The sequence below is a fragment of the Bombus affinis genome, chromosome 6 (assembly GCF_024516045.1).
Source record: "Bombus affinis isolate iyBomAffi1 chromosome 6, iyBomAffi1.2, whole genome shotgun sequence".
Lineage (NCBI taxonomy): Eukaryota > Metazoa > Arthropoda > Insecta > Hymenoptera > Apidae > Bombus > Bombus affinis.
In genome coordinates this window covers 2,682,481-2,710,173 of record NC_066349.1, presented here as the reverse complement: position 1 = coordinate 2,710,173, position 27,693 = coordinate 2,682,481, and the positions used below count along the sequence as shown (strand labels likewise).

The 27,693-nt window shown below is 35.8% G+C and overlaps 1 protein-coding gene across 1 annotated transcript; it reads right to left on the bottom strand.

The window, feature by feature from the left end:
- Positions 1-265: 265 nt before the first annotated feature.
- On the bottom strand, positions 266-27,607 carry LOC126917654 (ceramide kinase). Its single transcript, XM_050724779.1, has 8 exons — positions 27,265-27,607; positions 14,473-14,727; positions 9,762-9,955; positions 9,024-9,399; positions 5,276-5,428; positions 4,778-4,974; positions 4,344-4,513; positions 266-3,918 (listed from the first exon to the last, which is right to left on the bottom strand). Exons 1-8 carry the CDS (start codon positions 27,422-27,424, stop codon positions 3,843-3,845), a joined length of 1,581 nt encoding a protein of 526 aa, XP_050580736.1. The 5' UTR covers positions 27,425-27,607; the 3' UTR covers positions 266-3,842.
- Between the last annotated feature and the right edge of the window lie 86 nt (positions 27,608-27,693).

Here is a 27,693-nt window from a genome sequence, read left to right as displayed (position 1 = left end):
CCTTTTGAGTTGTTCCACATTTCAATTCTATGCGTTCGTATATAATTTCAAGTATGCTGCTGTAGCCTGATTTTCAAAGATATCGATCAAGATACATATTTCAAGATCTTTTCTATGTTTTATTGATTTTCATGACTATTCTTCTTTTACCTTTCTTCTTTTTTTTCGTCCTAGCTTCTTTTCATCCAAAGCTATTCTTGTACTATCTATTCGTTCTATGTGTAGAGCTAAAGGATGCAATGGGATTGAGAAAGAAGACACGAGGTGAAAAAGTGAAGTACAATTTATTAATAATATACGCAGCCATTTTCGACATTCGGTGCATCATTGCAAAGATGATCGAAAACAATTAGTACACTTGAATACAACCATATCGGAAGCGACTCATCGCGACTATCTTCTTTACGTTCTATACATGTATATAAATACCTGGTAATTAAAATATAGATATATACATATGTATATATATATTATATCATATCATTGTTATATATATATATATATATATATATATATATATATATATATATATATATATATATATATATATATGTATATATGTATATATGTATATATATATCTGTACAACCTGGACATACGCGTCTACAAAATAATCATTCATCTAATCGCTAATTTTCTTTTCTGAATTTATTCGTCGTTAACCCCTTGTGGTCCGCTATTTTTGTCTCCTAGAAAGTCCGCGGGAAATGTTTCGTTGTCAGAATTGATTATCGAAATCAATCAAATCAATCAAAAAAGAAATTAAAAAGAAAGAAACGGAAGAATGCTATTGCAGTAAAGAATCAGACCCCAAAAGGTTAAAGAATCTTAGAGCACGTGGAATCGAATTGTCGAACGAGCTAGCCAACACTGACGTGAGAAAATAAGAAATGCATTTTGGACGATATTCGAGAGGTACAGTGGTTTGTTTAACATCGATCGCAAGCTAACGTCGTTCTTTCTCTGTGATATGTCGGTCCTGAAAGTTGGAAATACAAAGCGACAGCGCGGCGATTAATTCAGCGGATTCACTCACTACGTTCAACGAACGATTCATGTTCAACGAACAAGATAATAAGAAAAAATTCAAAATATCACAGAACCAAGAAAACATTACAAATGAAAGTGAAATTTCAACATAATTCTTTTAACGATATAACGAAAGATTGGCCCTCGGGGAAATCGTTAATTATACCAAGAAAATACTTTTCTCTTTTTCTTTTTTACAACTTCCTCTCTACATCGGGAATTAATGAATAGGCGAGGGAAACTTCCATCCCTTGACAATAAACAAAGCTGCAGGAAACAGAAACCAAGGACGGAACACGTATACTTCGATGTGAACGCAACAGACTAGAAACGATCGAACGGAAGTTTCCACTCGCCGCTCGCGTCTTCGCTTACAAACGAACCATTTCATGGAGAACAGTCCTCCTTCCTAAAGCTCCAACAAAATTTCTAACACGTGCAATACTGCGTTGACAAACTTCCCCCTTACAACTATAAATTCTCTATCGTTGTAATACGCATCATCTTTCTTTGCAATCTGCAAATTTTCAGGTCGAGAAAGAAAGACGAAGATTAAATTATAATCAAAGGGATATATCGTTCTCTTTCCAATAAATTTTTATATTTACACTCTTTCTTCGATTTGGGCCATCTCAGCTGTTTCAATATTAAATATATAAAAATATCTTACTTCTAGCAGATTCTCTCTCATTTCCGATTATCAACAAAAAGGTAACTTAATTCTTGTCGTAAGCTCGTAAAATTTTAACACGTTGGCTGTCACGCGAATTTTACATATTTTTCCCATGGGAGGTGGAATAGATTTAAATGTACAATACTGTGCTTTTACTCTGGCAATGTTGTCTAAATCCTTCACATTGTTGAAAAATCCTTAGTGCATGAAATTTATCTTACTTTGGTCATTCTAGAAAATTTAATAAAAAACATGCGTCACTGATGTCAACGTGTTAACAATATCCACATTGCTGATTACAAATGATTCTTAGATTAAATATTCGAAACCATATCCTGTTCACTCGCTTATGAACGCTAACCGTCCATATTATATGTATCATCATAATTATAAATAAAAAGAGGTAACTATCGAAACAACGCAACGCAATAGTACGGTCGATGGATCGCATTAACACCGATCTTCACGAAGCTTATTTCCTACAATTAAATAAATAAATGAAAATACTTGTCCCGGTAAAGTAAATGCCGCTCTATTCTTCTTCGAAGTATTCTAAGCTTAACCACTAATAGCTATGATCCTCGTCTCATTTTCTCTACAGCTATAGATGCAGCTTTCTTAAAATCGTGCTCGTTTCACGAAAATACAAGTGTTCTCTTTTTCTCTTTCTTTTTGTCTGTACAGGTAGCCAGCCATCTTGGGCTTCATAAAGAAAATATCGCTAGTCTAATGCTATCGACGACGAAACGCTTGGATCACAAAGATATCAGTTTAGTTAAAGTACCTTTGCACGTGTTTGGGTGACCATTTGACGTCTTGAAACGTTTCTTACAGAATATAGTTATGTTAGAAAACTTTAAAAGGTTTTTGGAAAGTAAAAAAAAATCGGTCATTCGTTGTTGGAAATTTAGTATTGTTATAGGCGACCAGAGTTGGAAAATTATCTGAAAATTGATCCAAATTAGTAAATTCCATTGGATTCTAAAGTTCAACTCGTCAAGAAACCAATTGACTCTACTGATACCTTAACGAGTTCCAAGCAACACTTCGTCGATTCTCTTACGATTTTCTTATTTTCTTCGATTGCGAACTCGTAGCACTTAAGTCACTTTCCTTCGTCTCTTTGGCTCGTCCTCCAGGTGAAAAATATATAATGGAGTCTTCAGGACGACGCTCGTACTGTACACTCTAAACTTCTATCGAGTAAACTTAAGCGCCCTAATGGTAATATCTTTAGAAATCTCATTCAGGGAAGAGTCCATCCATGCACCGAATCTACGATAATCGCATCTCAAGTGTGTATGTGTGTGTATTTTAAGTACGAAAATGCGCACTGCAACAACGTTGGGAAAAGACCGGAAAAACCGGTCTCCGTTATACAAAACACTGTAAGTACATTTTATCGGCTGAGCCGCAGCGTAGTGGAGACATCCACGATGGAATGTTCGACAATTACAGACTATAATTTAATAATAAGAAGGGAAAAGGGGAAAGGTTTGGCCGAGTATCGCTGTGCAAACGTAAGGTCCCGTATTCTTCGTGGTCTTCATGGACGTTGACATCTTTCTTGGTGGTTTCAGACCTTGATTCGAAGAAATACCGAACAGATAGGCATAGCTGGGATACGCGTCGCACGGAGTATTCGGTAGAAAGCTCCGCTGTTAGTCGGACGCTCGAACAACGACGATATCTTGTGAATTGCGACGTCATGGACTATTCAAGATATTCAATACTGCGTGTTTTAAATGTTTCAGAATTTCAAACTTCTTTCAAAAAATTTCAAATTCTTCAATTTCCTCGTTACCAAATCTACGACTTTCATACATTGGTAAACTTTAAAGTATAGATTTAACGATATTTTTAGACAGTTTTTCTGTTTCACAACTACGAACGTTTCTTCATAGTCGCGAAAAGATGTTATGATATATCCAGTCATCTTTGGAGATGTGGTCGCCGTGCGGGACAATTGTTCGTTGTCCTCGCGCGCCACGCGTCGATATCGCGATAACGATTAATTAGGGCAAGTCGAAGGAACTATGCGATTTGAATGCCATCGTGTTCGTTCAAAAACGCGCGTTTGTCGTTCTCATACTTTAAGCAACGCAACGTTGGTGACCAGCAGATCGACTACTATTCGCCACTAACAGAAACAGGTCCGGCCGTGAACTGGTTCCTGGGCTCGTCTCGTGAATATGTTCACTAGTTGGCAGTGTACCCTGTCGATAAATCACAGTAGGTCAATTACAGTTGCTCACATTAATATTCGGACACAGCACTACCTCTGTATTTGTTGACTCGTGTAAGAGGGACTGATTCAAATATCGTGTTATTTATTCCGCGAAAATATGCATCTCTTATGCAAAGCAACAAATAGAGAGATGGTGATGTGCCCGAATATTAATCTGAGTAACTGTATACGTTATATAAAATTCTTCCCATAAAATACTCAAATAAATCGTCCTACTCATTTTATCTGTATTTTTTTATCCGAACGATACTGGTATTTTAAACGGAAATTAAAGGTCGATAAGGTATCAAAGATATCAAAGGTCAGCAATGAAAGGATAGTGGAAGCTTACGTGTAAACCATCGAAGTGGAAGTGAGCATGAAGAGTCTGTAAATACACGAACGAGTGTTTACCTGATTTTCACATTGGAGCTATCGATCACTTCGCCATCGCAGTTCCATACGCTCAGGCTCGAGTTCAGATAGCGGTTGCTAATCTCGCTAGTAGACTGCATGTGCAGGGTGGGTAGGGTGCGGAACGTGAACTCCCTGGCTCTGTACACCTCGACGAACGGCAGATCGTACTGGCAAAAGAAAACAGACTAGCTAGATCAATTCGAACGATCGTCGACACATTTTCGAATACTTCTGAAATAATTAGCAAACTGTACATTGGGTTTTTATATCGTGAGGCGAATAATTTAATTATTATAAATAAGCGAACAAAAATAATCTAAATCTGGATCTCCCAGATAAACAATTTACATATAATCGTATATTCATAGAGAGAATCAAGAATATACGTATATTCTTAAATTAATTAATAAATTTACAATTATTTCACATACCAAAGTCTTCTGTTTGCTGGACAACCTCAACAACATCCTGATATTGTTAAAAAGCGAGGTATGTCGGACGAGAATTACGTCTACGCAACCGTCTCCGACATGACAATGAGGGCTGAAACCCATGGGGCTCCTGGAGCAACCACAGGCGAGATTGACACCATTCACCATGAAGAATTTGCCTCTGATAGTCAACCATCCTGAAGTAGATTCAAAATAAATTAAAGATAAAGATAAAGTTCAAACAATATCAATAATATCAAATAATAATAATTAAACTACGGATTTCTATACATTTCTACGTAATTTATTGTAAAAGAGCAAAAATGTGCAGAATGAATATAATATGCAAAAATATATGAAATATCTAAAGTATAATACTCTTCATACATGGTGGAAAAAAACAAATCCCTACTTAAGTGCTATTCGTTCAATTATGTTCATGACAATACAAATTTGCATAAAAATCGACAGTTTAATAATGGATAATAGACAACTAACTGGTGATTTCTTTATCTGGAATACTGTTGTGCATATGTTGGAGGCACCTGGTGCAGTTTTTTATACATCTTGTACTGGTTGCTGGATGGCAAGGGTCCGATAGGAGCTGGATCTCACCTTCGTAACCTTTATTCGCGAGGATCTTCTTGAAACCTGAGTTAAATTCGAGGTATGTACTGTATTATACATTTTTTTATAATCTTTCAATAATTTTTAAGGAATATTAACATTATTTGCCATTAGGCAGATATGACATTACAACAATGATGAGGGAAAAGATGTACCAGCGTGGAACACAGCGAAAGAAGAAAAAAACGTGATTAAATATATATTACAGCATATATTGTAAGAAAAATTATTGTTCAAGATACACACAATACTTCTTATTACTAATAAAGTATACAGTGCGTATTTATTTTAATTCCTCTCTTCTGTTAAGATAAAACCATCAAACAAAAAATACGCCAGGCAGAACAAATTTCATCAAATTCGGAACAAAAATGACGTAAGATTCCAGGAATTATGATCTTTGTGCCACCTTCTCGCCTATCATATTCTCCTGATACCATTTTTCGATTTTAACAAGAGTTTGTTTTGAATAAGTGAAAAATCACAAGGAAAATATGACGTATGTACTTTCGACCGTTCGCGGGATCTCGAAGAAACGTGCCAACGGGAGTCGTAAATTCCCATTACGATTTAAATAATCGACGCCACGAATCGTTCGATCTCTTATTTCGGTTAAGATAATAAGGGTGGTTGAATGAATATAACGCTGATATTAACAGGTTAATATATATTTTCAAAGATCCAACAACTTCAATGTGATACAATGTTACGTATGTGGAATGACAAACTACGAATGAGTAAGATGTGAGACTCGTTTCGTATTAGCGACTGTGATGATGTATCTTCTGTCGATTGACTGCCTTCGACTTGACGATTCTACTGACTTGACTTCTGACTCCTTCTGTTCCTTAAACTGTGTTTTAACTCGATCTGGTTTTAAACTGACTATTCGCTCTTATGTTATTACGGAGTGAAGCTCGGTATGGATGTGCCCTTTGAACGAAAACGCGAATTCGTTGTTCACACTTCTCGTCAAGAAAGTGAAGGTAACGATCCGCGATGCCCATTGGTTATGACCTACGTAATGAAGGAAGATATGAGGAGGAAGCCTCCTACCAACGTGGCTCGTGGGACCTTGTTCGTGGGAAAAACCAACTTTTCCGTTAGACAAATATTCGTTTTTCCTGTTAGATAACTACCCGCTTTCTCCGTAATTTTTAAGAGCGAATAATAAACCCAAGAACTGTTTTAAGTATCAGCCATAAACAGAAAATACTTACAGGATTGAATATATACATTAGAATACATATATACAAAAGAAAGATATACAAAAGAATACATTGCTATATAGAATTTTACAAATATATAATAAATTTTTATAGTGTATAATATAAGAAATTCCTGTCGCGTATAATATAACACTATCTTCAAGTAGTTTTTTGCGGTAGTGTTCTTTACTGACGCCTCCTGTAATAAGGAACATATATGTTATGATACTATCTGAAAGTAAAACTAATCGTTACAATCACTTTATAAAATAGAGTAAAAACATGTAAGAAATTAGTAGTTGAAATAATATACACAAATCTAGTACCTCCGATTAGTTATTAATATATCTAGAACTATCTTCTACTGAAACGTCCATACTTTACCACACAATTAATTAAATACATAACGAATACCAAATACTTACCTGCACGAACATTTGAATTTACTCCTATTCCCTACAATTGTTTACTTCCCCGCGAGAGTATGCGCTATGGCGCGCTCTCAACTAGCGCCATCTTCTTAAATTATTTCAACTTGCATCGCGTATTCGTAAAAATCTCTTAAAACACTTTCGCGAAGCGTTTCGTCTCGAGGCCTCTATATGATACTTGTCGTTCCCTTTCATCTTCTGTATTTTTTTTTTACGCATACTTTTGGTGCTTTGTCACTGACTACGTCAAAGAGACGTACGCCCTCTCGCCGGCCGATATAGAAATTTGTACAAGAGATGCTATCCAAGTGAAACACTATCTGTTCTCTGCCATACACTTTCTCCCCACTCCCACGAACTCGCACGTGTTCCCGCAAAGCTAGGACAAATCTAGTTCACCAACCTTCCGGCTTAAAGAAACTCGTAAATCGTTCTACGGTCGTACATCCTACTTCCTACGCTCGCACTTTAAACTGCACGATATAAAATAACTATACTTTACAATTTCCTTCACTTATTGGCCTCGTTCCTACATCCCTCGCGGCTATAGTTTGCCTGTCATTAGCTGACAGCTTGTTACGACTTATAAAACTATCTTTACCGTTAAATGTAAAACCCTTACCCTCACAAACTTTGTTCTTTACTAGTTTACCTTCGTTTACTAGTTCGACCTTCTTACCTTTATTTTTGGCCTTGGCATATACAACCTACCTTTAGCCTTGGAAAAAATGAATCAAACCCTTATTTATTCCTTAGCCATTCCGTTCGATTTTCGTCCAATATTTTGAAATGAAGAATATCTAGTATCGTATTAAATACAAATATAATAAAATTACTAAAAGTGTGAAAAAAATACATTCATCAAATAAAAACAAATTGTAAATCACGCGCATGAAAAATCGTTTTTGCTAGATTACGCTAGACCTAATCAAAAAATCATAAACTCCACAAAATGATGCTACACGAGACACAAAAAATCGTGTAATTCAATTAGAAAACGTTCAACCATAAAAATGGTCGAGAACATTTTAAACTAGTCAATTCACTAAATTACATCAAATACAGGTACGTTAATATTTGGACTATCTTTTGTCGTACTTATCGCATTGCATAAGAGGGGATGATTTAAATTTCAAATTATCTTATTTTCGTAGCACACTAATATTCAAACACTCGTTTACGTTCTGGAATCTTGCAATTCTTAGTAACAGTTCGAACTGCGAAATATATTTACTTTCCACAATTATTTCGTATAATTAACGTCAGAAAAAATTATTATCAATATTTTTCTAACACACCAGGAAGTTTAACGTGTCATGAAAAGGAAAAAAATGCTGGTTTCGATGAAAAACAAATTGTAATTTGCTGTAGAGGAAACTATCGTGAAATTGCACAATCGTGACTAAACTGCGGATTTATATGCATTTATAAGAAATCAGAAAGTTCAAAACTACACAGAATGCACGTAGTATGAAACAATAGAAAAACTATCCAAAAAAGAAACAGTTAGTTTCTAAAGTATTTGGCAGGTAAACCAATTTTCTATCGAGGTTCTATCTTCTAACTTACATACTCGAAAGTATGAAGTTGCATAAAAATCTGCAGTCTAATCACGAGTATTAATCATAGCAAACATTATTAGACGATATATGTAAGAAGACCGCACCGAATTTAAAAGAAAAGACGGAAATCACCTTTTCGTTAAAAATTTATTGCGCGATTAAACGTTATTGTTAGGAACAGGTTACTTATGTATTTTCAAGCTATAGTAAATGACTCATATTTGCGTCGAATAAGCAACACAACATTTAAATTATGCTCTCTTATACAAAACAATAAATACATGATACAGAGTCCATTACAAGTAACTGTATCAAGGATACGGTGAAAGTGAAAAACCCATACAACTATCACCAACACACAAATAGCTCAATAATAAAGCTTTATTCCTTTTTTTCAAGGAACAGATATTTTTCTTACCTGAGTAATCGTATCTCTGGGGTCCCATCCAACGAAACTTTTCACTGTCTCGTATCACGTCGCCTAGATAGCCGTAACTGAGCATGCTGGCGTATAGCCTGAGCAACGACTGATCATTGTGCACGGAGGAGACGTCGAGACCAGTGCTGTCGCCAAAAATGATATGTATTGTCGCCGTTTGCACATCGGTGGTTCCATGTAGGCTGTACGCGATCGTGTCGGTACTTCCGCTGGGTATCACCCCGATCGGAAGTCGAGGAGTCGGTAGGTTGACTTCTGGATTATTCGGGTCGATTTGTCGATCCCTCGAGGTCCTCAGTACCAGGCCGTTGATCACCTCCGCGACAGTACCGTCTCCGCCGATGCATACTATCGCCTGGAACAAGTGAACAAGAGTGAAACATTCCTATATAAAAATGATTTATAAAAATGATGATCGTCCTCGCGCCGTATTTTCGCAATTGCTTCAGGAAATTTCTATTTCTTGGAAATTTCTATAAGATTTAAAATTAGTTACGGAAATGAAAGAAAAATGAGAAAGAAAATTATGCAGGAAATAGAAAAAAAAGTAGAAGGTGCTTTGTAGAAAATGTTTCTCCAAATACATTGAAAGGAAAAGCACGAAATTTGGTCGAAGATGTTCTAAAGATACGTAAGCGATAAAAGGAAAAGAAATTTTGCATCGGACGTTTCGTAACCGTGAAAGTTTTAAGAACGAAATGAAAAAATGAAACTTACATGGAAGTCAGTCAAATCGACGCTTAAGAGGACATCACGAATATGGCCAACCCTCTCTGTAACTAGTATCTTCGCATCAATGCCAGCAATAGTCATTAGAGGCTGTACATCCTTCTCCCAAATCTTCAAACCTTTTTTCTTCCCTCCAAACGGGTTGATGAATAGTAAAATCTTCCTAGGACGATGGGTTAATCCTATAAACCAGTAATGTGCAATTCTCCATTAAGATAGTTATGCAATCTTTGAAATAATTTATTTTTCCTGCAGTTGTGAATGTAACGGTCCACAGATTATTAAAAAGACTAAATTCGTTTATTCGTGAAGGATAGTGTTTTTGAAGAAACGCAACGTAGCAAACAGGAAACCGGATCAATACAGTGGCCACTGTTTCTCCCAACAAAGATAGACCAGAAAAAGATCGCGTCACACGCACGGCAAAGAACCACCCTGTTGTATTTCCGTTCTACCCACGTTTCCCCCAGAGAAAATGTAGTTCGAAGGTGGTGTTTTGATTGATTGGAAAAAACGATAAGTTCGTTGCCTCAGTATTAGGAATATTACGAGGTAGGCGTGCACGGATATCCACTCGTCGATCGTTATCGTTTAACCCTCGATATTTCATTCTATGTACACAGATATACATTGTGAATGTACTTAATTGATGAACGCTTCATTAGGATAAAAACTTTTAAATGGAATTGTATTCGATAAAGTTTTTTATAGAAAGATATCGCATAGATAAAGTAAACATGTTTCAAAGATTACTAAGATTACTGAAAGATTGTTTGTCATTTATTATTTATTAGATTGTAGATTTCTATGCATTCATGAGAAATTTAAAAAAGATTAGAAGTGCACAGAAAGCTGATAATATGCAAAAATATATAAAACGTCGAAAGTGTAGTATTTTTTGCGATATTTGATAGATAAAACAATCCATCTATGTTTATAATTTGGTTGATTAAGCGGTTGATAATAATTAAAAAATATATGTATGTTTTAGTATTTTTTTTACAAATACAGATTATGTGTATTTTAGGATAATTTTTTCCGTTATTATTTAGTACGTGACCTTGAAACGACTCGAGAAGAGATAAATTTCTGGTGCACTGTAGACAATGAAGTGGAAAGTTGAAACTATCGACCCAGACCTTGAAGAATCATCGTTTAAGTTATTAATCGTGCACAGAACCGGTTTCTTCGGAATAATCGCCGTAAGCTGTTTTATTTTCTGGAAACTCACAACGTGTTCTTAGACTTCGACGTTGCTTTTTCGATCCCTCCAAGGAAGCAATCCAAAGAGCATAACATACAGTATATGATTGTTAAGTAAATCATGACCGTTTTCGGCAAACATCATGGTTCTTCGACCTAGAAAGAAACGCTGAGATATTTTCATAACATCGGATTAATTTCTCAGGATGAATCGTGAAATGTAAAACACGAATTCACCGAATCAATACACCAAATGATCCTACTTCCATAAGTCCATTTACAACAAGGAAATAACACGAATAACAGTAAATTCCAGAGTCAATTTCAAAGAATAAAGTTCGTAACATCTTTCTCTATTTCTTAACACCTTAACCTACAACTACGGGCATAGCCCATAGTACGATGATCGGGCCAAACGTAAATATTACGGGCATAGCTCATAGTACGTACTACACAAGTCGTGCGAATGGCTCGAAGTCTGCGCGAGCTTGTTTACGTTTTCGGCCCAAAATTCTCGAACGTAAATCGTAGGTTACGGGGTTAATTTATGGTCTTTTAGGTTCCAAACGGCTCTAACGGTAAGCAAATGAATTTGATTTTCTATCAAACCTCGACTCGAGTGAGAATGTAGTGGCAAATTAGAATTCTAAAATTACGTTGGGTCGATCTTATAAACCCACGACTTCGTCAGAGTACCAACTTCATAGAAAACTTCGAAACTTTTTCTAAAGCTTGGGTGTGTAGATTAAACTTGACCAACCCTTATCGACCACTAACTATAAACGTAATATAGACTCTGCGTAACGACAGACTAAAATTATCAGTGGAGACACTTATTTCGAGCATCGTTATTAATAAATGCGAACACCATGCGAAACACCCACTCCGTACGTCAATCGCCATTCCAGACGCTCTTCAAACATGCACCGGCTAAACTGCAGCGACGTGAAAGGCGGTAGACTGAAAGAGCGGTTTGTTTAAGCTACAGAAACTGCACGTGTGTATCCTCCAGCTTTTTATCCGCTGAATGAGCATGACGTAAAAGCCTAAGAGGCGTAGATACGTGAGGGGAAAGAATCGTGGGCGCGAATAGGGAGTTTTATAAGGTAAAGTATCGTTCTGTGAGGTGTCGTGGCATGCTGATCGATAGAACAGCGACGCTTGCAGCGGTTTCTCTTCCTCTTCGCTTCCTGTTTCTATGGAGCTTCGATACGTTGACCGCCGTTTATTCAACTAATATGTAAAATTCGCATTGACAATCAACCTCCCGAATTTCTTCTCGAATAAGCTTGGATTTTTTCATTACTTTAAGCTCGAATCCTTCGGTTCTACTATTGGATTGTTGGATTTTTATAGATTCGAACTCGTACGTCCACCCGGACTAGATTCACCAATTCGTCTGGCTAAGGTTCTTCGATACTTCTGAGCTTGATTCTTTTACTCTCTTCGGGAATAAAATGAAGTATCCATAAATAAAGCAAAATTGTCTAACTTCGTAGAAAAATATCATTAAAGGAAAATAATAGTATATTGTTCGAGAAATAGAGATACAGAAGAATCTTTGTACTTTGAGTACTTTTTAAGAAAAATTGAAATTACGCTAAAGCGGGTATACATTTTGCAACGTAGAATACAATATTCTTGTATTCCTCATAAAAAACGATATACGAAAGAAACAAGGAATCGCGATGTATAAAAAAAGACGAGTGTTTAATTACTATAAATTTTTTCCAATTATTAATTATTATCATTTTAATGATATTTTAACGATGATCCTCCACAAGAAACAAAGTCACTCAAAGTCAGAGAACGAAATGACGAAACCGAAAGTGCCTATTGCAATAAATTTACAGATCGTTTTACAACTACATACAGATCAAATCCAAGTATTGGATGACTGATCACTACAACTGTAGGAAATCACTGGCAATCTTTGTTCCCCGGCTTTATTTTTTTGTTCTTTGCAAGCCAGCAAAAAGCATGCCTTAATTACACAGCCTTGATCCGTAACCAACGACCTAGTTCCAGCATATGCCGTGTTTAATCCTTTCTACTCGTTCGCGGGGAAACGCAACACCGTACACAAGAATAAAAGTCGAGCAGAAACATATGATATTTCGCAAATTATTTCGTAAATAATGGAAAACATTATTTCATTTTCTTTCTATTTAGTTACATTCTTCAGGGATGTGCTCATAATAATCGATACTATTTCAATTTTAGTTCAAATCTCTCTCTCTCTCTCTCTCTCTCTCTCTCTCTCTCTCTCTCTCTCTCTCTCTTTCTACTAGTTCAATTATTTAAGCAACGTGCGACGACTATCTCCATGATTCGGATATAGAAAGGAAACAATAGCGCATGCGAGCAGCACAGTTCAACTTTCACCTACTTTTCCCTTTATTTCGTATCTTCGCGCGCGATATTATTAGCACAGCCGATCGATCACATGTAGTTAACACTAGAACTATCAAAGCCAGCAAAATGACAAATTTCCAGTTCTATTTTCTTATAATTACTAAAAACATATATGTAGGTAGGTAGGTAGGAGACGTAATTACACAGATCTATTGATTTTAAATAACGCGATTTGAATTACAATGATTTGTATATAGAATATTTAGATACGTATTTGCAAACTGGTAGTTCTAGTGTTAAGGATTTTCCCATTCTCGATTCTCTTTCCTGTTTTCCCCTTTTCTTTCCACAATTTATAATCAAGCTACCATGCTTGCATAAGTTATTAGCGAGGATGAGGTAGCTATAGGGATTCCACGAAATCTCACCTCGTTACTCTGCGACTTCATTGTAAGAAAATCTATTTTCAGAGTCGGGATAATTAGCAGTCAATTACCGTGTCGTGTAGCGACTCTACTGAACCGAACAACGATTCGTGCAACAGTTTTGCTTACTAGTCATCCGACTGTTTAACTCGCGACAAATAAGACCTCTTCGGATTATGTCGAGTTTGCGGTAATCTAAACCTGGACAACTCGCCAATCTTTTCTTGCTCGAATCGGAAAAATGAACACGCCGACTGCCACGATGGTTCTCGATGACCCATATTGTTTTAATAAATTTCTTAGAATAATTAGTATGAGAGAAATTTCGAGGACTGAAGAATAATGTGTATTTCAACGATGTGAATGATCCTTACATAATATCTTCGAAAATAAAATATGCAAATGTAATATTTCGCAAAAATTAAATATTACTATGTATTGGGTTGGCAACTAAGTGATTGTGTATTTTGTCATTAGGTGGTAATGACTTAATGACCACAATCACTTAGTTGCCAACCCAATAGTATATTTGAATCGATTGCGGTTCCAGGGCAAATCAGATATTATACAAAAGTCGCGTGGCAGTCAACGTGTTAACAAAGGCTTCGATATTTCAATTACAGAAAATTGCACGTTACGGAAAATACCAAGCGATATTTCACGATAAGAGAATTGATCGATGAAATAACAAGGGATGAAGAAAGACTGAAGCTCACCCATGAGGTAATTTCGGATGGTTTTAACCCAGGAGGCGACTTGCCTAGGGTCGGTGTGGCTCATAGTCACGCTGTGATGGCTCCATTTATTCTTTGGTCCACGTACAGCGTAGTGGAGAATGAAATTCGTCGGGCAGACGGTGGGCGAGGTAGGCGATGTTGGAGGCGGTTGTTTTTCCTTCAGATTCACCCCATGTATCCAATCATCCCCGTAACGAACGGCGAGCACGTCAGTCATCGGTAATGTCCATCTCGCTGAAAATATAAAAAGTGTTCGTGTCGAGTCGATACAAGTAGCCTTGAAAACAAATCCCTCCACTGTCTTATACTTTTCGCCAATTTACGAATTCTCGTGTGACTTATTTTACCATTTAGCCGCATTAATTGGGAAAGTATTCGTAATTTTTTTCGTATTAATCGAGAAATAATTTTGTAATTGAATTACAAAATGAATTTTTAAAGTTGATAAGAGTATTCCGAGGGAGGAAAGCTTCCGATATTTTATTCCTTTTAACTTTGGAATGACGAAGGGATATGGCTTGAATTGATAAATCTTGAATAGCGAAAATAATCGACTAAACTAAAGACGATCAATATTCGTCAATTTATTTGTTCTAATTTGTCAACTCGTTAATTCTAAATTCAACGATTATAACTGTCGCTTTTTCTATGCATTCGTTCCACGGTTATATAATAGATCAAAACGAAAACGACGCGACGGAAGTACGTACTCGGCTAGAAACAAAGAGACTCGGTTTATCGGTTCTCTGATAGATGCCGTTTAATATTGCAACGAAGTGACGAGAACAAAACTACACAGACCATTCAAACCGTACGATCGTTTTGCATAATTGAACGTGGCGATCTAGCGCTACTTCCTCATTCACGAAATATATACTCTTTGAAATCTAATCGATAATCGCTATCGAATAAAGAAAAGAGGAAAGAAAGCGTGCAGCGATAGATCAAACGAATCAAACTCTAGGATCTAGACAATTTGATCAACCACCGTGACCACGTTTTCATTTAAAACCTGAATTACAAGGTGTAATTTTATGGATTTTATTTTCACCGTGATTATCTTACTTTTCTCGTCAGAGATTTACAAAATAATCAAACAAAAAACTGTTTGCGTTGTATGAAACTTGATCGAGGCAACGCGAAGTAACAAAGATTACCCCAGACAAGATAACCAAATGACGAAAAATAATCGACTACGATGTTTGTACAGGAGAACCGACAGACACGATCGACAGTCTATAAAACGATAAAACATCGTGAAGCGCACGAAAGGAAGTTGATAGCGCGTTCTCTCGTGATTTCAATGCGATTTTTATAAATTATCTAAATATGTTATGCAAAGAATTCGGCCGACGAATTTAAACTCTCGTGAAAGTCCTCGATAGGAAATCGGTGCGGTTTCAGTATTACATTTTTATCACAGAATTAATGTCTATTCTTCATCGAGTCGTTTGATATTTTTTATTAATATTTTTAATATTCGCTAAATTAAAATTGTTTAATTTGCTTATAATTCTCAATAAGAACTGATTGTAAAAAGTCTACCAAATAAAAAAGAAAAAAAAAAGTAAAATGTTTGCGAATTTACTGTCGATTAACTTCTGTAAAATTTCATGAAAATTTTCCCGAAAGAAATGGAAAAATATTTATGAAAATTTATTTAATATTAATAATACTAATAAAATTAATTGTTAAATTATATCAATATACGATAATTGTTAATATTCGTCCATAAACCTTTACAAACTTCTGTCGTGTCTCTTGAAAAAATTAATATAGAATAATAGTATCATCGTCGGGCTCGATTGTTCCATATGACACAAGAATTCCGTTAACTTTATGAAATCGCGAATTTCTTTCAATCGACCTAAATGTGACTATCGGCAAACGGGACAGCTGTCGTTCAAAATGACGATGTTATATTATGTACGTATACATAATCGACGACAAAAGCACGGGGATGAACTTAAAGTAAGTAGATAACGAAATTACGCAAAAGATAACACGTTGCAATATCATAGTCATAGTATATCCGTCTTAGCCGAGTTTCAATATTCTTTGAACTTTGGTCTCGACGATTGTAAAAAAATCATAAATAGGTAGAAATAGAAGGACAAAATATTTCCTAAATCGTTTGTAACTTGTTAGAAATTTGTCTCTATTGAAAAGAAAAGAAAAGAAAAAATTGATGTTAAAAATAGCAGGGAGAAGGAATTTCGAGTGTTCGAATATTTCAAAAACTCGCTATTTTTTAAAGCAGCTATTATACCGAAGCCTCGCAGGATCGATTTACGATGTTTTTGCAAGTTTCGAAATTCAGTTGTCTAATCGATTGTTAAATCAATCGAGCACAGAGTAGAACATCTGAAAATATTCGATATTTGAAATTTTGTAAAAAATTCTACACGAACGATAATCCCGCGAAATATTCCACAGGTTTTTCGTAAAATAATATTGCTAAAAAATGTTCTAATAATATTTCCATGAAATATCCTTATCCTAGAATAGGAAACAATGTTTTTACAGTGTTTTCAACTCACAATGATTTATTAATGTCAAGAGATTGTCGGGGTACATATTTATTCAAGAATCCAATTCTTTTGTCAATATTTTCATCCAGATATATAATAAAATCAGAAAATTACATAGATACGTAATATTTATTTTTTACTTTTCCTTGTCAATTCACGTGACTACAAATATTAAATATTTTGTCGGTCAACTTGATCGTCTGCTTGATTTAAAAGTTACCTGCTTATTATCGTATCGCTTTTTCTTTTCCCTTATTGATAAAGCTATTGTAATAACGAGATATCGTAGTAAAATATTATAATAACGATAAATAATCACGATACTATTACGTTATTTTATAGATGGACTAAGATTTTAAATAAATCTTCCAATTAATAGAATTTGCTGTCACTATGTGATATATATGTGAATGACTGAAGAAGCAGAGGTTTCAAGTCCTCTGTAATTGGAGCCTTAATTAGAATTCTGCAGATTGTGCGGAGATACGAAATCTGGAATCGCGTTGAAAACTAGAATGAAACTTTGCTATAATATAAAATTACGAAACTTCACGTTAAAAAATAGAATGGTATAATAGAAAATAAATATGTTTGAATATATAATGAAAAATAAAATATCGTATCATATATAATAAAATATAATCTTGTTATAACAATTGACAAGATCTTTCAGCTACGCCTACGTCTTCCTAATCATCTGTTAATCCTTGTATTGTGAACACGCAGAGCTGTAAATATAAATCTGCGCTAAAAATATGATGCACATGGCCTATTCGACGGATGATCTAGCGAGAGTATCTTGCACTTTTCCAGCGACACTCGTATCGATTCGTTCCACTTCTCCGCATAGCTTATCATATATTTACATATACCAGTCGTTGGTTACACACTTCAATATTTTCTATTTGCCATCATTTGATCCAAAATTCAACAAATCGCCCCTTTTATCTTTCTCCTCTAAATTGTTTCTTATATATCTTACATCATTTTATTCCCCTTTTTTTATCGTTTTATTATTTTGCTTTTCTAAATCCACACATACATCGTTCCCTAGCCACGATAAACAGACAAATAAATAAACAATACAATCATGTATCAGATACATGAGTAGAAAAAAGATGTTGCTACATAATAGAGAAAAAACATTTGGATTTATTTAATTCTTACGAAAACCACTGGAAAAACCACTTTCATCTATTCTATCGATTTGAAATAGTACTCAAGAAGTATGTAATGACAAAAGGATGTGTATTTGATGAAGGTCATCCTATGCCATCAGAAATAAAAAGAGCTTTTCAAACATCAACGTACATAAACGTAATACGAAACGGGGAAGACAAGAAGCACGTAATTCGTTAACAATTAATGGTTCGCTCCGCTCGATCGAAACGGTTTACCCAAACAATTTATCCAGGCAGTTAGGTACAAATCGTGGAGAGTATAAAAAATTCCGTGGAATTTTCATACCCGCCCACGTATCGGGCCGAACCTCGTGATCTAGTGGCTGTTAGGAGTCGCAGAAGCTGCGACTCTGACCCAGAAACGTATCGAGCCTTTGTTCCAGTGGTTGAAGGGCTTTCCACGCGAAGGTCGTGCCAACAGAAATTACCTTTTCGAAAGGGAACGTCGACAGAATATAGATTGGAGCGGAAGTTCGATAAGATGGCAAACGAAGATCGCGAAACGACTTTGTCAAGTGGAAAAACAAACTCGAAAATAAATGCATGGCCAACGAGACAAGGTCGACGAGTAGCTACCCGAGACGACGAAGATCTTTTAAAACCGGATTTTTCATTTGTATTCGCCTTTCATCGTTCGTGCGATTCGTGAAAGAATTTGGATGAAAAGCGAACTTTGTTCTTTACAACGAAATAGCCATCCAAATAGATAGACAGCACGTAGCTGGATTAGACGAACGCGATAATTATCAAAACTGCATGATCATGTATCTTAACGAGGGACGTAATTGCAAATGCACGTGCACTGCTTGATAGGTTTTTGTTCCTTAGCTACGAGAAACGAGATGGAAACTCGTCATATTCTAAGTAAAAACAGAACGAACAGAAAAAGTTGGAGCGAGAAATCACGAGCGTTATACGAGCGATAATGTATTTCGTATTCGTCGAAATTAGGTTAAAAATGATCCGAATATTCTTGACTAGCTTGATTACATATAATATTTTCACTGGCACCTTATCTATGTTGTATCTATAATATATTTTATATATATAATCCTATTAACAAGCAGGAATTGTATCCACGATAATCGCGAAAGGGATGCCGAGAAAACTTTTCGGAAAATCGTAGCTAGCAGGAGCTTGAAGTCCACGATAATTCGTATTGAAGGCACGCCGTGTTATTCACGGTCGAGCCTTGATTGCAGTTGTCGGAGGGAATCCGTAATTCCTCCGGGCCGCTCGTTCGCTGCAGCCTGAATTTGTTCAGGTAATTTTAGGCAGCGTCGGTCGTTCACATCGATCTCCAGTCGAAAACCTTGCTGCCAGCTGAAGAGGCTGCGGAAGGTCGCCACTCTTCACCAAACGGTGAAACCTTTCGTTTCTCTCACGTTCGTTTGGAGCCACGTGACGCTATTATGCTCTAATCGCTTCCTGGTCTCTAATGGCTCATACAGATACGTCCAACGATTTAGTCGAGTGGCGAGTAATTTAGTAACTTACTGTGCACGTTTAAACTTTCCCTACCACTCACTACTAAACCGATTAAACTAAATGAAAATAAATGTTAACATCTTGCTGCAAGAAATGTCAATATCATATTTTTGCAACAATGAGTTAAGCCCCATATCGAGTTTTTAAACAATTGTATATTCTATATAAAAGACGACAATTTCAAATTCTATTTAGAAATGGCTACAACGACATTCGTACACGCATACGTCGACATTTTCCATAAAATAAATTTTCTGCGAAAGATACCTAGGTCAACATGAAAAACACAAATAGCGTAAGCTTTAATTCTTTCTTTCTGTGTTGGAGAAGAAATTTGAAACAGTAAAAACTCCTGTAACTCTTGTTAACATATCTTTAAGCGATTTAATACTTTTAATCCAATACTCAACTTTTTATAAATACTGGCATTTGGTACTTCTTGCACCAAGCTACAAATATATTTTGATACATCTGCAACTCAATTATGCTAATCCGGGACACTTTCTATGCTCCCAGCTGGCTGCTGAAGCGAAAAAAACTCTCATAGAAAGAAGACTAAAAAGAAAATATCCCACTGACCTCACTAAATAAATAGAATAGTCAAATTCGAAGATGGTATCCCGCTGGAGGTAGCCATCCACATGTTATTTACCAATTAAGTTAGAAAAATTTACCAAATGTCCAACTGGACAAATTGTAAAGTACAAATTAAATAATAAAAAAAAACTTTCTATGCTCTAAACATTTTTTCTTTCTACACTCTAAATCATTTGGATAGTAGTAAGTGGCTGTTGCTCATCACGCGACTAAACCACTAAAAGTGCGTTGATAATGAGCCTTTAAACAGTACCTTCTTTCTTCTTCGATCGAGTTCCTTAAACCGAATTATCCAATGGCGAAAAAATTCTAATGTTCCTCGGAATTTTTCGTCGAGTCGCGCCAATCGAAGGGAAAACGGAACAACGAAAATTCGTGAAAAAGAAAGACTAAATAATTGAACTACTTTCCAAAGTAATCCAAGGTCGAATGACTGCGCGAGTGATTGGCGAAAAAAAGATAGGCGGCAGCTCTTGGTCGTGCGATTACATCAGTTCCGCGGTAGGGTCAAAGAAAAAAAAATGGTACGCAAACGTAAATTCTGTAACAGCGGGTCTTAATTAAATCGTTTCGCAATAAACACATGCTGCAACCTGCAACCGTGACACGCTGTTTTTGCTTGGTTTATATAAGCGACGACCCAGCAAGTCAGTAGACAAAAAGAAGGAACAGAATGATAACAATTAAATTCTACTTTTACTGTCTTTTTGTTGTACCACAAAGTAAATTAAAAAACTAAATGTCCGTGGATTTCTTGGAAATTATACGAATCGTGCTATCGATTAGAATGAATCGTCGGTCGTAGTCCTATTTAAAACTAAGGGTTTTGTTCCAAATTGGAAACGATTATAAATGTTTGCGGATTTATTTATACAATAGCCTCCTTCTTGTTTCCATTTCTACCAATATCGTTGTAACAACGCCGTTTATTTCCACCGTATACGCGTTTAAATATATTACAATCGCTCGATATAATAATCATCATACTTCCATTACCACAAGTGCTATTTCATTTATTCCTTCCATTCGATAAAGAGTAGTATCGTGAAAAGTGCAGAATGATGAAAAGCCATAATTATTAGTGACATATTTAAAGCCATAATTATTAACGATGCACAGAATGCACACAAAATGCAAAAATATATAAATTATCCAACGTACAGTTTGAAAATATGAGTTTGTATACATACCAGCCTACTTATAGTAGTATTTTATCGTTTTACGCCTTGCGGATCTCATACAGTGGTTACAAACAGAACGATTAAGTAACAAATAAAAAACAAATAACATGGAATAGACAAGAAAATTCTGTGACGCGCGCGCAAAAAAAAAGTAGTAGTTAACGGAACGACGATCGACATTGGAAATATGGCAGAAATGGTATGCGCAGCCACGTCATCAAGATAATTGAGCCGTGTGCCAAAACATCGTTGTACTTGGTTGTCGAAGAGGATGCGAATCAATACGACTGGAAAATCTTCAGGATGGATAACGAGGTCGGGCAATTTTTCTCTTTTTCTTCTACTTCCTACCATCTGCGAAAATACTTTGACCAGAGAAGAGAAATTACGTAAACGAAACACCCGCATAATTAAGCTAAAGCCATATACACGCTGCGACACACGTACCTATTCCGCTATATCGGTGTAATATGCAACAAATTGCAAGTTTCACTTTTGCATGTTTCGCGTTTATATAATACATTCCGTTGCATTTCTCGATTCGATGCAACTCTTAAAATCGATATAACGGGACAGAGGCTCGAATCTTCCCACTTATCCTGTCGCGATCCTCTACTTTTTTATGTTTCAATTTTGCTCTCACTTTAGCAAGCGAAAGACATTTGCAATGTTGTAGGAAAATGTTTAACAGGGAATTGCATATACCAACGAGAATTCCTTTTATATGTTGGTCAAACTTGAAATATTTTCAAACATTAGAAAAATACAATTGAGTGGAAAATGATCTAAAGAACGGTGTAGGGTTAAGGACAAATCGGGAATTTTTATACGGTACAATTATTCTAATTTTTATCCTAATCCTGCACGATTTAATCGATAGTGTTAATGACAGTTTATTTTAAAAGGAAAGCACTGGGAGCGAAGAGATGGAAATGTATTGGTTATGCAATTAGCAATTATGTTCTAGCAACGACATTGACTCAACTATATACGTCTTAATTACAATAACTAAAATTCGATTAACTACGATTGACATCACGCGTTTGTCTGTCTCCGAAGAATCGTTTCGCTGCACATTTTATCGAGCAATTTGTAAACAGTGTGAGCCTTAAAATTCCGTAAGTCGACTTGCTCCAAATATGTCGTTACAACACTGATACATCGTTAAACATGATTTCGACAAAATAGGTAACGATAAAATCCAAAACATTCTTTCAGAAACATTTTAACGAAACGTTGTATTGGGTTGGCAACTAAGTGATTGCGGATTTTGTCATTTGGTGGTATTGACAAAATCCGCAATCACTTAGTTGCCAACCCAATATCTTCTTTCTTTCCCCGTGACACACATCGCTAACGATACGCGTTGATGTTATTGCGGAAGCAAAACGCTTAAAATACTTTTAGTTGGAACGAAGATGGGAGAAGTGAAACAGGTAACCGGTTGAATTGCTAGAATCGAGGAGAATGCGGCCAACGTGTGGTTTGACCTTAACGGGTTGGACCGATAACGTGGATAGAATTCGATTCGAAAGAATCAAAGTGGAATGCGTTTATACGAATTTACGTTCGACCACGGTTATATCGGTACCGGTCGAATTTTACCGTAACGAGTCGACAAAATTCCCATTGGATCTATTCGAATCGCAGCTATTCGAATTAAGATGATGGAGAATTTATTGAATTCGCAAATTATCCAGATCGATGCTTCTCGAATTTATGAACGGCAGTAATTCATCGAATTTGTATAGGTCATCGAGATCGAAATTCGTGGAATTGCAAGAGACGAAGAAAATTTTAACGAAGGCAATCGAACGAACGACGATAGAGACAAAGCGGGAAGAGAGCAGAGAAGAAAGAGATAATAATCGTATGCAAATAGGAAGCGCTGTATACTAGCATCACCGTACGCGAACGGAATACCAAGTGGGAAGAACGTTGTGAGGAGCGCTAATTTATTTCATCTTCGATACTTCCCTGGCCTGTGTTCTTACACGTGTAACCGCGCTTTTAACTCGATTACTTTTTTCATCTCGCATTCTGTTTTTCACCAACAGCTCAGAAGCAGTAATAAGGTAGACAGAACATACCACAATAACTTTTTTATTATAACACTCTGAACCGTCACTCTGTTTGATTCGTACAATAAATTTTATCATTATATGTAAAGTTCAATTCTTTATCTTGTTTGTGAAACGTTCGAACTGCGACGCGACGAGATTGTCACATAAAATTAATGATAGAAAAAGGAGTAGCTGAGCAATAACTTAACTTGACTGTACTTTTATAATTTTCTAGGCTTTTATTCACGAAAATGATTAAGTATGAGGTGTAAGTGTTGTCCGTGATAATTGTAGCTGCTGGTTGTAGATATCGCTGCTGGGGTACTGCTATTTTTTTTCTGATTTAGATGCGTGGAAGAAAAATCGGACTACGGGCGCCGGGATTTGAACCCGGTATTTGTTATCGAGTGCCGCCACAAGTATAATATTACAATGAAGTAGCGAAGTTAAAATAGTTGTTTAAATCACGGCCAAACTACACAAGACTCAAGACTGAAAAAGACTCTTCTTGGTCGAATGCTTGCAGTTTTTATATGTTGCGTTTGTAGGTGTTGAGTGACAAGTGGCGGATCTTAATTGCCCTACGCAATGGGAAAAATGTATTGTTGGGCTATGTGCAAGGTATGGAATGACGTGGATATGGTCGTTGTTACAAGATCACCGGTGATCTGTCAATTTCGTGATTTTTTGTGTCTCCTACGTGACAACGTCAACGTTTTACCGATCCTATACGCTTCCAGAGCATCTGAATCTACGCAAAGTATAATCTTATCTCACATCTTATCTTACATCGTAATATCTTGCATAAAATAGAAATAACAGTCCCAGTATAAAATTCTTTCATGTAATTTATAAAAAATATAACAGATAGGAACGTTGAAAGAGAGAAAGGAACAACTCATCGAGATAAGAAACAGACAAAGAAAAGGACGATTATACGTTGAATAGAATAGAGATTAGAGATCAAGGTATACAAGAAAGATCAAGGTCGGATCGTGAGAGGTGTAAAGAAGACCTGTCGAAATTCACGCGATTTTCTTTAATATTCAGCGTCCACGCGAATACACGGAAACGGAACTATATGTAAACAAAACTCAAGGACGCGCCTTCTCTACATGTGTCGCTGTCTATGAAATGGACGCCAATCGGCGAAAATCTATCGATATTCCGTGCATATACGCGATACACGTTGAGTCATTCGTTAATCCTTTACAACGCTATGCAACTTGGATATTACATACAACTTCGTACAAAAGCGAGACAGTACAAAATCAGTTTATTGAAATATTATTTGTAAAAATTTCTTAAAAGAAGACTTCCTGTTTAGAAACTGAAAAAAAAAAGAAATTATTATATTATAAAATTCTGTATTTTAATAATGTTTAATGATAATATTTAAAAATGTTAGTATTTATATTTTAAATATTATATTATAAGATTAATTTAACCATTTCTTTAACAAACAAACGAACTTTCTGTAAAATTATCAAAACAAGTTTCTTCTTGTTCGTGGTTATCACTAATCTGAATGATCGAATTAATTATCAATAAATAGATATATTGAATAATATCTGTAAAAGATTATTGTCTCAATGTCATGTGTCACGCTTATCAGCCGTCGCATGTTTTAGAATCAGAATGAGACTTTGTTACAAAACAACAATGTGATACAACGTGATCGACAAGTCGTACCTATCGTACCTATCGTACCTACCTATCGTACCTACCTATCGTACCTATCGTATCTATCGTACCTATCGATCATTTCGTGAACTACTCGAGAGTGCAATCAATTGGTCCGCTACTTGTGGCTTTGATTGGTCCTTAACTCAATCTTCGATCAATTGTTAATAATTTCATCCGAACTCGTGTTGGTTCGACGAATAAACTTCTTAAAAAATTATTTGAAAACTCGATACCTCGAATTGATAAAAGGGTATTACAGTTTTATTAAACGATTTTATTAATTTCATTAAAGTATTTTAAATCTCTATTAATAAAATATTTTGAAAGACAACTCGATTCGTTGATAACGATCAATTTCTTAACGATATGTTTCAAATAGAAAACATTTCATTTCTAGCGATGAATATTCTACTAACCTAATATTCATCCAAGTATTGCTCCTCGCTGCTAGTACGGATAATAACAACGACAATATTCCCTGATACAGATAAACTGTAATACAACCTGTAGCGGCACTCGACAATAAACTTTCCAACGGTTTCTGACTCGCTACACAAAGACCCTATTCTTTGGACAAGATGATTGCCAAATGTCGATACATCATTTAGGCAATCATCATCATCCGAACTTCTATCGTACATCGAAACGCATCGACCCGAGTTCCAACTTGTAATCGCGAACCGATAATAGTAACCGCGAGTTCTACGCATAAGTACACATAGAATATATGTTAATAAATATTTATTGTTAAATATATTCGAATATATGTTCCTTCAGTACCTATCACGACCTACCCACCTCAAATCGTTCATTATCAACAACTGATGTGCAATAAAAAAAAAGAGCAATGTTTCTATAAACACCAGAGTCGAGAACAACGAAGCATCGTTGTGGTCCCATTAACAGCTTCCGGAAAAGTTACGAGTCGCACGATTCCATTGCAGAACCATAAATTCGCTCCTCATTTCCCATTATCCTATTCACGTCTATTCAAATCCTCCAAGATGAAAAAACGATAAAAATAATCGGTCAATCCTTGGAAAACAGTGGAATTATAGGGAAATGAGTTTCTCAGCGGAGGGGATAAGTTCAAATAAGGCGCGTTGAGCTTCTTGAGAATTGCAATCTAATGGGACGAAACTCGAAACGTACGAACTACGATATCCATGATTAAGTGAACGATCCAATATTCGATATTTCGGTTCGAGATGGTAAATGACATTTCAAAGATAATCAAGAAATGTTGAACACATGCTAGAAATATTTTTCGAGGAGAAATATTACAATTAAATGTTTTAGACTAAAAATGATTGGATGAAAGATTTATTTTAAATGGCAATTTATACCTTTTATTGATACACAAGAAGTAATTTATAAGGAACTAATGAATAAGGAACTTAGAATCAATATCAATATACTATATATCAATATCAAAACATTACTGAGAATAACAATCTTACAATTTAAACGATGAGAAAATTTGATAGGAAGTTATTGCAAGATTGAGAATAAATTATCAATGATTTTTTAAATTTATCAAGTCTTTCATAAGTGTCTTAATATTTATAAAGGGCAGTGTATATATATATAGGTATATATATGTACATGCATGTTTATATATATGCTCTGGCAGATAAAATTGAGAAAATTTAGTCCGAGTCTTGCGCATGATACCGTACTCTCTAGGGTAACAACAACAAGGCATAAAGCGCAGGCGATAAAATCGTCCTAACCGTGTCTACTGCTTCTTTGTCATAAAAACAACCATCAGGAAATTTTCGCTAAAATACGAACAATTATACAATTTCATATTCTCGTGAATATAATTAAAGAGATAAGGCCCAAATGGACATCTGTATTTTCCCTACTAAATGTTACGAGTATATTTACTTTGGATATGTTATATATTTTTGCATATTACATGTATTCTGTAGTCACAGTCTAATTATCACATACTCACAACGAGTCTTTCTCGATGTATTCTCAAAGATTATTCGATTAATCGACGATAAAATCCTCACATGTAAATTTTAATTGTACTTACTATATGGAGGTTTCTCCGTTTCCCAGATAAGAGTGCCACGATGAAAGTAAACTCTGCACCGTTTCTTTTTTACCACAAACGTATTCAGGAGGACAGTCCTGGAGGACTGGTCTGTGATCTCCTGCATCATACTGACGGCTGGTTTTGGCTGCCTTTCCATAAGTAACTCGTTCAACAATAAGATCGTAGGGAAGTCATCTTTACGTCGATTGATTTGTTATACGCGAGAAGATCGACGTGGAAATCGAAAACAACGCTTACGAATGGAACACGAACAGAGAAAATTCTTTACAATCCTACTCGCTCGTTAGCTGGAGCACAACTACGGTGCACGATCGACTCAATGAGATTCGTGTCAAATCGTACGCGTTCGACTTTCATAACCACTAGCGCCTCCAACCAACAGTTGCCGTAATTATGGAAACAAAA

What these genes read in the sequence shown, in the direction of transcription:
- LOC126917654 (XM_050724779.1), bottom strand. Translation starts at nt 27,424, where the DNA reads ATGGAAAGGCAGCCAAAACCAGCCGTCAGTATGATGCAGGAGATCACA. An exon ending in TCCAGATAAAGAAATCACCA is followed by an intron (nt 4,975 to 5,275) that starts GTTAGTTGTCTA and finishes AATCTACTTCAG; the next exon opens with GATGGTTGACTATCAGAGGC. An exon ending in CCAGCAAACAGAAGACTTTG is followed by an intron (nt 4,514 to 4,777) that starts GTATGTGAAATA and finishes TTCTTTTGCCAG; the next exon opens with TACGATCTGCCGTTCGTCGA.